The following is a 13370-nucleotide window of genomic DNA, read 5'->3' as shown; positions in this document are numbered from 1 at the left end:
AGATGTTTTGCATCAATTTGTATAATGGAAGACACTTCGAAATTCCCACTAATAGTAACGAATATGGGGGAGGAATTAAATACCATTACCATCACTAAAGAAAAATTATTAGACAAACTAATAGGGCTACAGGCAGATAAGTCCTCTGGCCCTGATAGCTTGCATCCTAGGATCCTAAAAGAGGTAGCTATGGAGATAATGGATGCATTGGTTGCAATTTTCCAACATTCCTTGGATTCTGGAAAAGTACCAAGGGATTGGAAAACTGCTAATGCAACAGCCCAATTTAAAAAGGGAGGAAGCAAAGAACAGGTAACTACAGGCCAGTTAACCTAACATCTATAGTTGGAAAAGTGTTATAATCAATTACTAAGGAAGTAATGGCAGAACATTTGTACAATCCTAATCTAATCAAGCAGAGTCAGCTTGGCTTCATGAAAAGGAAGTCATGTCTGACTAATTTATTCAGAGATAGTAGGCACTGCAGATGCTTTGGGCTGGGCTGCAGGGTTCCTAAGAGAAATATGAGGTACTGTTTTTGCAACCTTTGGGTGACATCGTTGTGGCATTGCAGGAGGCCCAGAATGGACAGGTTGTCTAGGGAATGGGAAGGGGAGTTGAAATGGTTTGCGACTGAGAGGTACAGCCCAGTGTTATCAATGTGGACTTCACAAGCTTCAAAATCTCCCCTCCACCAATCGCATCGCAAAACCATCCAAGCATGTCCCCGCCTCCCTAACCTGTCCTTCCTCCCACCTGAGATAACAAGGTGTAGAGCTGGATGAACACAGCATGCCAAGCAGTGTCAGAGGAGCAGGAAGGCTGACATTTCGGGCCTAGACCCTTCTTAAGAAAATCAGATTTTCTGAAGAAGGGTCTAAGCCCGAAATGTCAGCCTTCCTGCTCCTCTGATGCTGTTTGGCCTGCTGTGTTCGTCCAGCTTTACACCTTGTTATCTCAGATTCTCCAGTATCTGCAGTTCCTACTATTTCTTCCTCCCACCTATCCACTCCTCTCACCTCAAGCCTCACCCTCATCCCACCCCCTTGACCTGTCTGTCCACCCTGGATTGACCTATCCCCTCTCTAACTCCCTATTACACTCACCTTACTGGCTCCACCCCACCTCTCTGACCTGTCTGTCTCCTCTCCACCTATCTTCTCCTTTATCCATCTTCAACTGCTGCCCCTCTCTCCTAATTTATATTAGAATCCTCTTGCCCTCTGCAATTTCTGAAGAAAGGTCTAGGCCCGAAACGTCAGCTTTCCTGCTCCTCTGATGCTGCTTGGCCTGCTGTGTTCATCCATCTGTACACCTTGTTATCTATGACTAATTTATTTGGGTTTTTTTTATGGAAGTCTCTCCCAGAGTGCATAGAGGGGAACCAGTAGATGTTTTGTGTTTGGACTTCCAGAAAGCATTTGACAAAGTACTTCACAAAAGGTTAACTCATAAGATATTGGAGGTAGTACATTGGCATGGATAGAGAATTGCCTAATGGGCAGGAAACAGCATGTGGAGGCAAGGGGTTCTTTTTCAGATTGGCGACCTGTGACTCGTTGAATCAGTTCTTGGACTGCAACTGTTTATGATATAAATGACTTGAAGAAAGGAAGTCAATGTACTGCGGATGGCACAAAAATAAGTGGAAAGTTAAGTTGTGAGAAGGCAACAGTTTACAGGGAGATATTGATGGGTTAAGTAAGTAGGCAAAAAGTTAGATAATGGAGTACAATGCTGGAAAATTGAGGTTGTTCATTTGGAAGGGAGAATAAAAGAACAGAATATTTTATAACTGGAGTAAAACTACAGAAAGTCGTAGCACAAAGTGACTTGGGCAGACTTGCAAATGAAACACAGAAAATTAGCACACATGCAGCAATGAATCAGGAAGGCTAATGAAATGTTGGCCTTTATTTAAAGGGATTGGAATCTAAGAGTAGGCAAGGCTAACAGCAACTTTACCGGGTGCTGGTGAGACAGATTTGGTCCTTTTATTTAAAGAAAAATATTATCTCATTGGAGGCAGTTCAGAAGATGTTCAGTAGGATGATCCTTAGGAAGGAGGAACTGTCTTTCCAGCAAAGGCAAAACAGCGTGGGACTCAGATAACAAAGTGTGAAGCTGGATGAACACAGCAGGCCAAACAGCATCTCAGATGACGTTTCAGGCCTAGACCCTTCATCAGAGAGGGGGATGGGGAGAGGGTTCTGAAATAAATAGGGAGAGAGGGGGAGGCAGATCGAAGGTGCATAGAGGAGAAGATAGGTGGAGCGGAGACAAACAAGTTAAAGGGGCGGGGATGGAGCCAGTAGAGGTGAGTATAGGTGGGGAGGTAGGGAGGGGATAGGTCAGTCCGGGGAGGATGGACAGGTCATGGGGGTTGGATGAGGTTAGGAGGTAGGGAATGGAGGTACGGCTTGAGGTGGGAGGAGGGGATAGGTGAGAGGAAGAACAGGTTAGGGAGGTGGGGACGAGCTGGGCTGGTTTTGGGATGCAGTGGGGGGAGGGGAGATTTTGAAGCTTGTGAAATCCATATTGATACCATTGGACTGGGAGGTGCAATTATTTGTTGCGAACCGAGTGGAGGCGTTCTGCAAAGCGGTCCCCAGGCCTCTGCTTGGTTTCCCCAATGTAGAGGAAGCCACACCGGGTACACCAGATACGAACAATTGCACCTCCCAGTCGCAAACCATTTCAACTCCCTCTCACATTCCTTAGACGACATGTCCATCCTAGTCCTCCTGCAGTGCCACACTGACGCCACCCGAAGGTTGCATTTTGAAAGAACATTATTTTTATCATATATCATCATCTGACATGCAATTGTCCATTTAATGTTTGCAGACTTCTGGCTCATTGATGACTCTTTCACATTATGATGCTTCAGGAATTTGGTCTCAGCTGTTCAGCATAGGTGTGGCTCTTTGCCAAAGTCTGTTATAATACAAGTGTCTTGCACTGAATAATACCGTGTGGATTCTCTTAAGGGGCAAGGGTCTCATGGCTCACATATTAGAGCCCAAATTTTCTAGTCAGCATCAGAGGGCGACTGCAATTTAATTTGCTGATTTACCATTACACACAGGAGCCTTTCAATCTTTCTTTGCCAGCTGCAGCAGGGCTGTGGGTCAAACACAGTTGGGAAGCAAGCCTTAAAATTTTATGCAGGAGCCTACTGTTTCAATGCTGCACCAACCCCCCACACCCCAAAAAAAGAATTGTTTTTCCTCACTTCCACTTCACACTATGAAAATACTCAACAAACTCCCCACTTTCCAGCAATTATTCTACCATTGGTCAAGCAGGAGCCAGGTTTCCAGAGGTTGAGTCGGAGTGGGATGGGGGGGAGGTGATTAGTATCTAGCTGTAGGGAGGTTGAGAAAGAGTTGAATATTGTCAGAGGGAGTTGCATAATGCTAAGGAGGAGGGACGTTTCACAAACTGAACAGTGGAGAAGGTTGGTTTGGGGTGGGTGTGGGTCTTTTGAGCTGCATGGTCTCCCAAAGTATGGATAAAACGTAAGTTCCGCAGCTTTAGTGGTTCAGCTATAACACAGTTCACTTCTTGCATCTTAATGTTTCATTGTCAGCCTTCCACTATTGCGTTACTGTGTGTGTAGCACAGAACAAGTCCAAAGCACTGGTTTTCTTTCACCCAACCTTCCCATACCTACTTCATGTCACTTTATTGATATATCTTTTTGTTTCTTTTTCCCTCATATATTTTATCTAGCTCCCCTTAAACACATTCATGCCATTTATGAATTCTTGTAGTAGCAATGTCTAATTTGTATGATAAAAACCTGCACAAAATAGCAGAAATGGAATTTCAAGCAAACATTTGTAGTTTATGGTCTAAGCCTGAATTCTTCAGTAGAAATCGTGCTCAAACATAACTTTTTGCATTACAATTTAAACTAATACAGCAATGTAGAAGCCAAGTCCATTAGGAGCACATTTAGACAAAGTAATTTATCAGCATCTAATTGGTTGAAAGAGCAGTAAACCCAGAAATTTCCTCCCCTTTTTAAATATTTTTGCATGAATAGGTGACACAAGAAGCTGACTGAAAAAGCAACTGCAAATCCTAAGCAGTGTTTTTCTCTATCATGAATCTATATTCACAGTCTCATGTTGGAATGCTATGATGTCTGCAACCTTTATAACTCATGGCTTATAGAAACTGTCTAGATTACCACTAAAATGTTGCTGTAATGTGGCATAACGGTCGAATTTGTAGAAAAGACGAAATTGTTGTGAAGTTCTTAAATTCGTATGTTCCTCAACTCTTCTAAGAAGCTCCCTCTTTTATTTTAAAACTACTTCTATTTAAAATCCAGCAGTGATACAGGAAGTGAATGTGGCAGAAATTGTCAAGTTAGAGTGTTTCACCAGGTAGTGCCTAACACAGAACTGACCCCCAAGGCACAAACCACCAGCTAGAAGTAAGTGCTGGCATTGCTGTGCTTTGAAATGATTGATTAAAATCTAAACTGAACAACCAAAGCAAGCCACACACCATTAGTTCTGCTGAATGAAGCTATCAGCAGCAATTGAAGCAACCATTCTGTACCAGCATGGTTTTTCAATGCCTTCCAGACCAGGGTAACATACACTTATAGTGAACAAATTCATAGCTTCGAACCGATAAGATACTGTATTTTGTGCAATGCAATTTTTCACTACTTGCATTGTTAAAGGTAAAATTGTTATGGTCTTATCAGGCTGTAGGCCTGTTCTCCATTAGAGAGAGACTATAGTGGTTGTTTCACCAAAGGATCACCACATCTCAGGAGAAGGGAGAGGTTAAAAGGAGTATACTTCATGGTAACTCATTGTACGCTTCTTGGTGTGGGAATTGAAGCCATGCTGGTGGCATCACTCTGCATTGCAAACCAGCTATCCAGCCAACTCAGTCATGTAACCAAAACAGAATTAACATTCTGGGTTGAGTGACTCTTCTTCAGAACTGTTGAAGCTGGGAAAAGTTTGGTATATATGCTAAAGATGGGGTGGGAAAGGCTAAGAAGTAAACAGTAGGTGGAGATGGAGCCCAGAGAAAGAGATAAAGCCAGTTGGGCAGACAAAAGAATGGGTAAAGGTCAGCCTGGGAGAATGAATAGCTGCTAATGGAGACCATTAGCGGACAATGGGTTGTTGGAGGTATCAGCCTATGTGATGACGAGGCCCGATTTGTGGGATTTGGAAAAAGGACCTGGGAAAAGGTGCTGAAGCCCTAAAATACAATTTGTCACTGAGCATGTATTGTTCATTGAATTTGATAATTGAGTCCAGGAGATTGCAGGGTTCCCAAGCAGAAAATGAAGTGTTGTTTTTCCAGCTTGTACTGAGCTTTGCTGGAGTACTGCAGCAAGCCTGAGACAGCAATATTAGCGCGGATACATGGCGGTGTGTTGAAATAGCAAGCAACCAGAAGCCCAGGGTCATTTTTGTGGATAGAACATAGGTATTCTGCAAAACAGTTGCCCAGTCTGCACTTCATTTGCCCTATGTACAGCAGACCATGTTGTAAGCAGCGAATATAGTTGATTAGCTTAAGTAAACTACTATTTCACCTTGAAGATGTGTCCCAGCCCTTGGATGAGAGGAGGGTGTAAATAAACAGGCAGGTGTTACACCTCCTATGATTGCAAAGGAAGGTGTTGTGGGGATGTGGAGAGATATTGGGAGTGGAAGACTAGAACAAGGTGACCTGAGGGAATGGTCCCTGTGGAAAACTGACAAAGGAGATGACAGGAGTACGTATCTGGCGGTGGCATATACTGGAGATAGCAGAAATGGCTCCCAGTTATCTTTTGGACATGGCTGCTGGTGGGATATAGGTAAGGATTAGGAGGAACCTATCATTTGTGGGAGAGAAGAGGGGGGTGAAGGCTGAAGTATGGGAAATGGGTTGGACACAGCTGAGGCCCTGTCAATCATGGTGGTGGGAAACCCTTGGTTGAGGAAGAAGATTGACATTTTGAAGGCCCCATTTTAGAAGGTGCCATCATTGGAACAGATGAGATGGAGGAACTGGGAGAATGGGATAGAGTCTCTACAGAAAGGAGGGTGTGTGGATGTATAGTTAAGGTAACTGTAGGAGTCAGTGGATTTATAGTGGATATTGTTGGCCAGCCTGTAGAATTGTAACCCTGTATTGACTGCAAACATAAAATACATAAGGCCTGCCCTGCAAAATACCAAGTAAAATTTACATTATCAGCCAAATCTACTGCCTAATTCATTACTTTTTAGTTTATTTTAACTTAACGGAAGAGATTCGAAAGGAACTGTGGGAGTGGAAGTTGAATCCAAGCTTGAATTTTTACTTTGAGATTGGGATTATTACTGGGATGTGAGATGCCTACAGTGCTGACCTGGTTATGCTAACCTCCACTAACAGGTATAATCAAAACATCCTAATTTCATCATCATTAACTCTGAAATTTGGAGCTGGTGGATGATGACTGAGACCAATAACACTGTAACCAGTGTAGAAATTTCTAAATTGATCTGTTTTGTACTGTAGGTGGATTCCCTGCGTCATGTTATACACCAGACAGGCGGATACAGTGATGAGATGGCGGCAACCCAGATTTACACCCCAAGGCGTATAGATGTAAGACCAAATTAGATAACCAAAAAATGACAAATACAAAAGGTTAAGATTGGCTTGCCTGTGGGCACGGAGCATGCCTTGTCATTGGTCTCGAATGTGCCTTGTCCATTATCATCGAACCTATTTTGTCGATTTTTCACTGAGCATGGTTTTTCCATTGACATGGAGCATGCCTTCTCCATTGTCACTGCATGTATCTAGTCTACTGTCACTGTACATGTCCATTGTCAGAGTGTGACTTGCGCATTGGTACTGAATCTGCATTGTCCATTGTTGCAGAATGTGTGTTGTTCACTGACACTGAGCATGCCTTATGCATTATCATCGGACATGCCTTGTCCATTGACACAGAACGTACATTGTCCATTTGTGTCTTGTCTATTGTCACTGAATGCATCTTGTCCATTGGCAGTGAACATGCCTTGTGCTCTGGCACTCAGCATGAGTTGACCATTGACCTTGAACATGCCTTGTCCACTGTTTCTAGTCACTTGACAAAGAAGTAGCTCTCCAAAAGCTTGTGATTTCAAATAAACCTGTCGGATTATAACCTGGTGTCAACTGACTACTGACCATCCCAGTCTAACATCGGCATCTTGAGATTATGGCATTTTTATCACACTTGAGTGGCGCAGGCAAAGATCAAATTCTTTCTATAGTGACTTCACAGGAATTTATTCTATATTCTGTTGATTCAACTTACAGAACCATTGTTCAAAATTCCAAGGTGCTATATAAGTTAACAGTTCATCAACAACTTAAGACCTTAGCAAATTTCATGTGGAAACTATTTGTAACTGATAGATTCACTCAAACTTTCCAGGAGCTGATGGGTTCATCATGTCATGTGAAAGAAATTATTTCTTGCATTGCTAGAGATTTCTTGGCTGATGAACACTGAAAACAATCCTGGAAAAACCCCATTCTCAATCCCATGCATTGCAGAGAACTGGGACTAACTAGGTTGAAGAGGGGCAGATCTGTTTGAAACCAAGAAGCTTTCTGTGAATGGATGGAATGCTAAGTACAAGTATTTCAGTGAATTGAGAAAAGATACTGTTGATATCTGCTGTGACTGTAGATCCAGTGGAAAAGGCAGAAAGGATAGAAAAGCTTGACTTTGCTATTCTTTTTCACAGGCTAATGGCAGCTGGCAGGATGCTACTACCCCATCTTCTGTGACTTCACCCACTGGAGGACCAGGCAGTGTCAATTCAGACACCTCCAACTGATGAGCTGCCAGCAATCACCTACTACCCCACTGGCTTTCATTTCATTCGACGCATAGGATGCAAAGGACTTGATTTCCAACCTGATTTCACTGGAAGGGTCATTGGGATTCTTTCCTGGGTAGAAGCTCCCTGCCACCTATATGTAAATATAGTAGGACAAGAAAAGGTATTTATACATTTTTCACACAACAGAGTGCAGCCAATTACCTCACTGTAAAACCCTTTAAAACCAATAGAGGAATGCTTCCTGTTTAGGTTACAGTGCTTACACACTACCTCGCAGCAATATACTCTAGACTTACTCATTCTTTAGCCATCACTTTATGTTTGTCAATTTTATCCCAGTCATTCAACTTCTATAAGTGTTGCAATGTGCAAGTTTTAATTAAGCTTCATGGGTATTAGGAAAACAGTTCACTAAGATTGATGCATGAAAATGAAACCCAAGGTATTACTGCTTTTAAAGTTCCTGCTCTGAAGTGAACAGGCATTTTACTGTGTTTTAAATAAGTTGATGTGACTGCACAAACAGATATTGAGCCCTACACTGACCATGTGATTGTGTTAGGGTATGCAGGTCTACTCAACTAATGCAGACTGACTTTTTTTTTGCTAACGACGTGTTAGTCTTTAGTGTCTGATTAGAAGTTGTATTGGTTTTCAGAGAAGTACAGAGCAGCTCTGAATCTTGCTCGGAATCGAATAATAGATTTCTCAGGGCTGACTTTCTACCACTTCCTCTTCAAACTTGTCAGCAATGAATGAAATAGGCACCACTGCATTAAAAACAAGTATTTCAGGAATATAAACAGAATGTTTGACAAAAAGGAGCACTGTTTTTTTAAAAAATCATTGTGCAAAGGATGGACCTCAGTCACCCTGTGAAAAATGTCTGTTGATGACTGGGCTGACTCAGACCTGGTCTGTGCTTGCCTGTATAATTTTGATCTTGGGGCAGTGAGGTAGCACTGTGCCTGGTGATAGCTGATACTGTTCTGCACTGCTCAGCACAGTGTGAATGTTAACAATGGCCAAAGCCCTTTATTAACTTTTTCTTAAAACTGAAATTCAACATGTAAAGGAAAATAGGAATAATGGATAATAGATTTTTGTTAGTTATTGTGATCTTATGTATTCTGTAGTTCCAACCCTTAGTTTACTCTTTTATCAGAAATCTGCTTTTCTGATGAGGCCAAGTTAGTACAGCCTTTTGTGTAAACTCCTTCTGTGTTTCAAAATTGCAAAAGTTACTGGATTGTTTTAAATGCAGAAAAAAATTATCTTGGAATAACAATATAGAATTAAATAGTCCACACACAGTAAAAAGAATCAACAGTGGTGGAAGCCAAAATAAATCATTCAGTAGGGATGAGGAATTCTTCCAGTCTGGTAACTAGAAAATGAATTCAATTTGAAATGCTGGGAAAGTTTACTTTAGTAAAATGATGTCGGACTTCAGGAATGGTCTGTGCCCAGGACTGGCACTTTCCAATGTTTCTATTTGGGATTTTATGAATCATTCAGCTTAGACTGTCAAAAATAACCTAAGTCTAAAAACGAGATTGGAGTGGAGACATTCCTGAAAATAGTCCTTTTTGTAGTTGCCTTCTGTGTGCAATTAATGTCTATCCAAATCTACACTGCCTGTACCAAAAATCTCCATAACACACAGACGCTCACACAAAAAAGTATACATGGTTCAACTTTACTAACTTTTTTAATCTTCCATTTCTGGCGTTCTGTCTTGATGGTTGTGGTGTTTGAACTTTTGAAATTTGATGTCATTGTAAAAAATTCTAAATCCCAAAGGTAATTTTTACTCTGAGTGCACAGACTCGCTTACTGTAAATGTAAAGACATGACTGATTGAAGTTTCGACAGGACTCTGTCCCAGACAGATTCCTGAGCTCTTTTCTAAAAAAAAGTGTGAAAGCTGAGCTTTTGGTTTGATGCAGAACCCCTTCCTGCCCCATAAATGTTACTCATTTTGCAATGAATGTATTCAGTCCCAATGGAGCTTCAGGCTGCTGTTAATGTGCACTGGTCCAAGGTGATCTCTGTGCAGAGTTTGGATTTGGGAGTTATAAGTAAAGATAGCTGAAGATCACCCTGTGGAAAATCTCTGAAACTACAGGGCAGCTTGCTTAAAAATGTCAATGATTTCTGGGAATACGAGCAAAAGAATGAGTTAGCTACTCCTTAAAAATGTCCATCTTTAAGTAACAATAATGTCTAGTTTTTTTTAATCTTTCATTGGAAGATATGTTTGTTGGTTTGAATTATTTTCAACAAATGGAAGATTTGTATGAAAATTCAAATGAAAACCTGATTTGTATGTGACTTTGGCCTGTTGCAGCTGATAACCAGGAGTGCAGGATTCCCATCTCAGCACTGATCACTTTAGACCTTGGCATAAGATGCTATCTTAACTTGTTCAGCCACCAACGGTAGATGTCCAAAATTTCAAATAATATTTGAACTTACAATCATTCTGGATGTGTTCTGCACAGCTACTGTCTATAGTGTTGTGATCAGTGGCCAACACTGCAGTGTGACCTGTCCAAACGATCTGTCATTATGGGAAAGGTCTTACAATTCTGATCATTTTGTTCACCCTGAACGAGCGAAGCAGCATAAAGCTCCTTTTTAACTGTGATCCACTCCTTAAATCGACATTCAGTAGTAAGACATGTACAAGAGATTTCTGTTTATTCAGATGGAACTAGAGGAAAAATAATTATGCGTTCTTAAGAAATTTATTTTAATCATGTTTTTATATTTTGATGTTTTAAAAAATTTAAAGGTTAAATTTCAAGTTGAGGTTGTAACTCAAATTACTTTGTTTAGGGAATATGCATTCTAAAAGCAGTGTGTTAGTACCACTATTACCAGTCAATGCAGTGCATGTTTCTCTATATCTTGTAACATCGCTAACTCCTTGAGTGACTCTCCCTCCTCATCCTACACCTACAATTTGCATTTTTTTGGGACATGGGGATGGGGGATAACTGCAGAGATGTTCTAAATAAATCAAATCTCAGTTTCTATTTATAAAACATTTAATTTGAAAATGAAATTTCCAGTTCTTTCCCTCCAGAAATCTATTTTTTGACGTTTTGACAAACATGGACTCTTTCTTTGAGAATCAAATCTGGTCATAGTGAGGTATTTGTACCAGCAAAAATGATCTACTGTCAATTATAGTTCATGAATAATGCAACGATTTATAACAATGTTACAAAGTCACTTAAAAAATTAATAGAAGTCAGTGTTGGCAAGACAAGTCACTAATTATGTTTGTGGTTGACAGATACCCCAAAATCAAGTACCTGAGATTTTAAAAGAAAGCTTTTTTTAAACAAGTAGTTCAGGAAAAACAATATAGGTAATAGCTACCAATAGGAAATAAAGTTGCCATTGTTAAAAACTAAAAACAATCAGATTATATGAAATCTCAGTGAGCCATTTATTTTCAGTAATCATAGAACAACAATTGCAAATACGCAGGATGATACATCTGTTTAAATAGAAGTCTACTGTATTAAAAATTTAACCTGTATAAATTTGCTTACGGTGGGTCATTTTCAGTTACTGGAAAGGGTTCATGCCATGGCAAAAACCAGATACCGTGTAAACGGCTTGATAACTTTTGAAAAAAAAGTTAAGAAAACAGTGTATTGCATTTTTATTTGTATTGATTAACACAAAACAGAATAAAACATTTGTTTTGCCACAAACCAGAACTGCTGTGGATTTCAGTTATAGTTTGTTCTACACAGCAAAGTGATTTTTGCCTTGCATTTTTAAAAATGCATTCTGGAACCTGCCAGCTCACATTTCAAATCTCAGGAGTATGATGATGGTAGCTTTAGGACTGGTCTGATGGTTCTAGGAAATAGAGGAAAGTCTAGTTGGTCCTTGAGAATAGCACCCCACCCCCACTGTAACAAACGCCATTGACAGAATCATCTGCAGTTTGTGTTCACTTGCTTTTGTTTGAATAAAACTCTGGCTACTAGAGCCTGCCAATGTTATACATGTTCCATTCTGCACTTTATACTGATTCACTTTCAGTTATTCACTGAGATGCATATGTTTTCTATTGCTCTTTTATGCCTTCCCTTCTATCCTTATACTTCCTGTAATTTAACAATCTGTCCTCTACAGTCATTTCATGGGTTATTTCTTTACCATCCCCATACTTATTAAAAAATGGCTAATTGCAACTGGACAAGTTAAATATCTCATTAATACTGATCTTCCTACAGAAATAGGAAGTAAAGGAAATTTGTAAGCAGCGTAAGAGATTGATTGAAGAGCAGACCATGTTCCTATTAATAGCTCACAGGTTTACTGATTTTAAAACTAGGACATTCCGTGTTGCTGGGTAAGCATGTGTATGGCCTCCCTGGGGAAATGAGAAACAGTCAGCAGCAAGAACTATGCTGGAGAAGGGGTTGGTGCAGATTAACAATACGTAGGTTTAAGTCAGCTTACTAGCAGTTTCTTAGTAGAACTGAATGTTCACGCATAAGCAGAAACCTGCTTTACATTCCCAAGTACCTATTAATAGTTGCATTACATCATTCAAATCTAAAGGTACCCTGACACCCAATTCTGCAATATCTCACTTATGGGAAAACTACATATTTCTGAGGATTTAAAACATACAAGGAAAAAAAAAACAATAATTTGTAAGACAACAAAATGTAAGAAATGAATTTTTTCCATATAAGGATGACGAGAGAAGGAAACAGAAATGTTATGAATCACATAGCGACTCAACTGGTATCGGTATCATGCATAAATACCTGCTGATTGTAAGATGCAGACTAGGGGAATGACAAGTGGTGATTTAAACATTATTCAGGAAAGTGTGCATAATAAACCAGAAATTTTGCGATTTTCTTTTATCTTTAAAAATAAACTTTATTCCCATGAAAACATCTGCAGTTGATGGATTTTGAATTCATTCTTAGAATCTGGTGATGGGTAAATGAATAGGTAGGGTTTAGAGGGATACGGGCCAAATTGTGACAGTTAGGATCAGATTTTATACGATATCTGGTTGGCAAGAATGAGACGGACCGAAGCATCTGTTCCCGTGCTATATATCTCTGTGACTGTGTAACAGTAACATTTGTCCATTTGCATCCACCATTTGCAGGATGCACTGTTGCAACTCACCACAGCACTTCAAACATCACCTTCCACACCTCTCAGCTCTACCACCTAGGAGGTCAAGGGAAGCGCATATATGGGAATACCACCACCTGCAAACTCCCCGCAAACCTACTTGGAACTGTTGTTAGTTCAATTACACTGGGACAAAATCCTGGAAACTTTCTTCCCTAACAGTTGTTCAAGAATGCAGCTGAGCACCTTCTAAGAAGCCATTAGGGTTGAAAAACACAAAGGAAACCATTAAGGTTGAGTAACACACGCTGGATTGCGAGTGACCACCATGAAGGAATGAAAAATGTGATGTCAGAACTTGTTGACTGGCAGTCAGAA

At 40.4% G+C, this 13370-nt stretch overlaps 1 protein-coding gene across 11 annotated transcripts in view; it reads left to right on the top strand.

Moving 5' to 3' along the window:
- Positions 1-11593, top strand: part of pbx4 (pre-B-cell leukemia transcription factor 4) — a 472408-nt gene extending 460815 nt beyond the window's left edge. For all 11 annotated transcript variants that reach the window (XM_059639960.1, XM_059639966.1, XM_059639962.1 and 8 more), the window contains 2 exons: positions 6535-6624; positions 7764-11593. In XM_059639960.1, coding sequence (XP_059495943.1) covers positions 6535-6624; positions 7764-7856 — 183 coding nt within the window. In that variant the 3' untranslated portion in view covers positions 7857-11593. The remainder of the gene's footprint in view (positions 1-6534; positions 6625-7763) is intronic.
- The last annotated feature ends 1777 nt before the right edge of the window (positions 11594-13370 follow it).

This window comes from Stegostoma tigrinum, chromosome 35 (assembly GCF_030684315.1).
Source record: "Stegostoma tigrinum isolate sSteTig4 chromosome 35, sSteTig4.hap1, whole genome shotgun sequence".
Lineage (NCBI taxonomy): Eukaryota > Metazoa > Chordata > Chondrichthyes > Orectolobiformes > Stegostomatidae > Stegostoma > Stegostoma tigrinum.
This window is presented reverse-complemented; position numbering and strand designations above follow the sequence as displayed.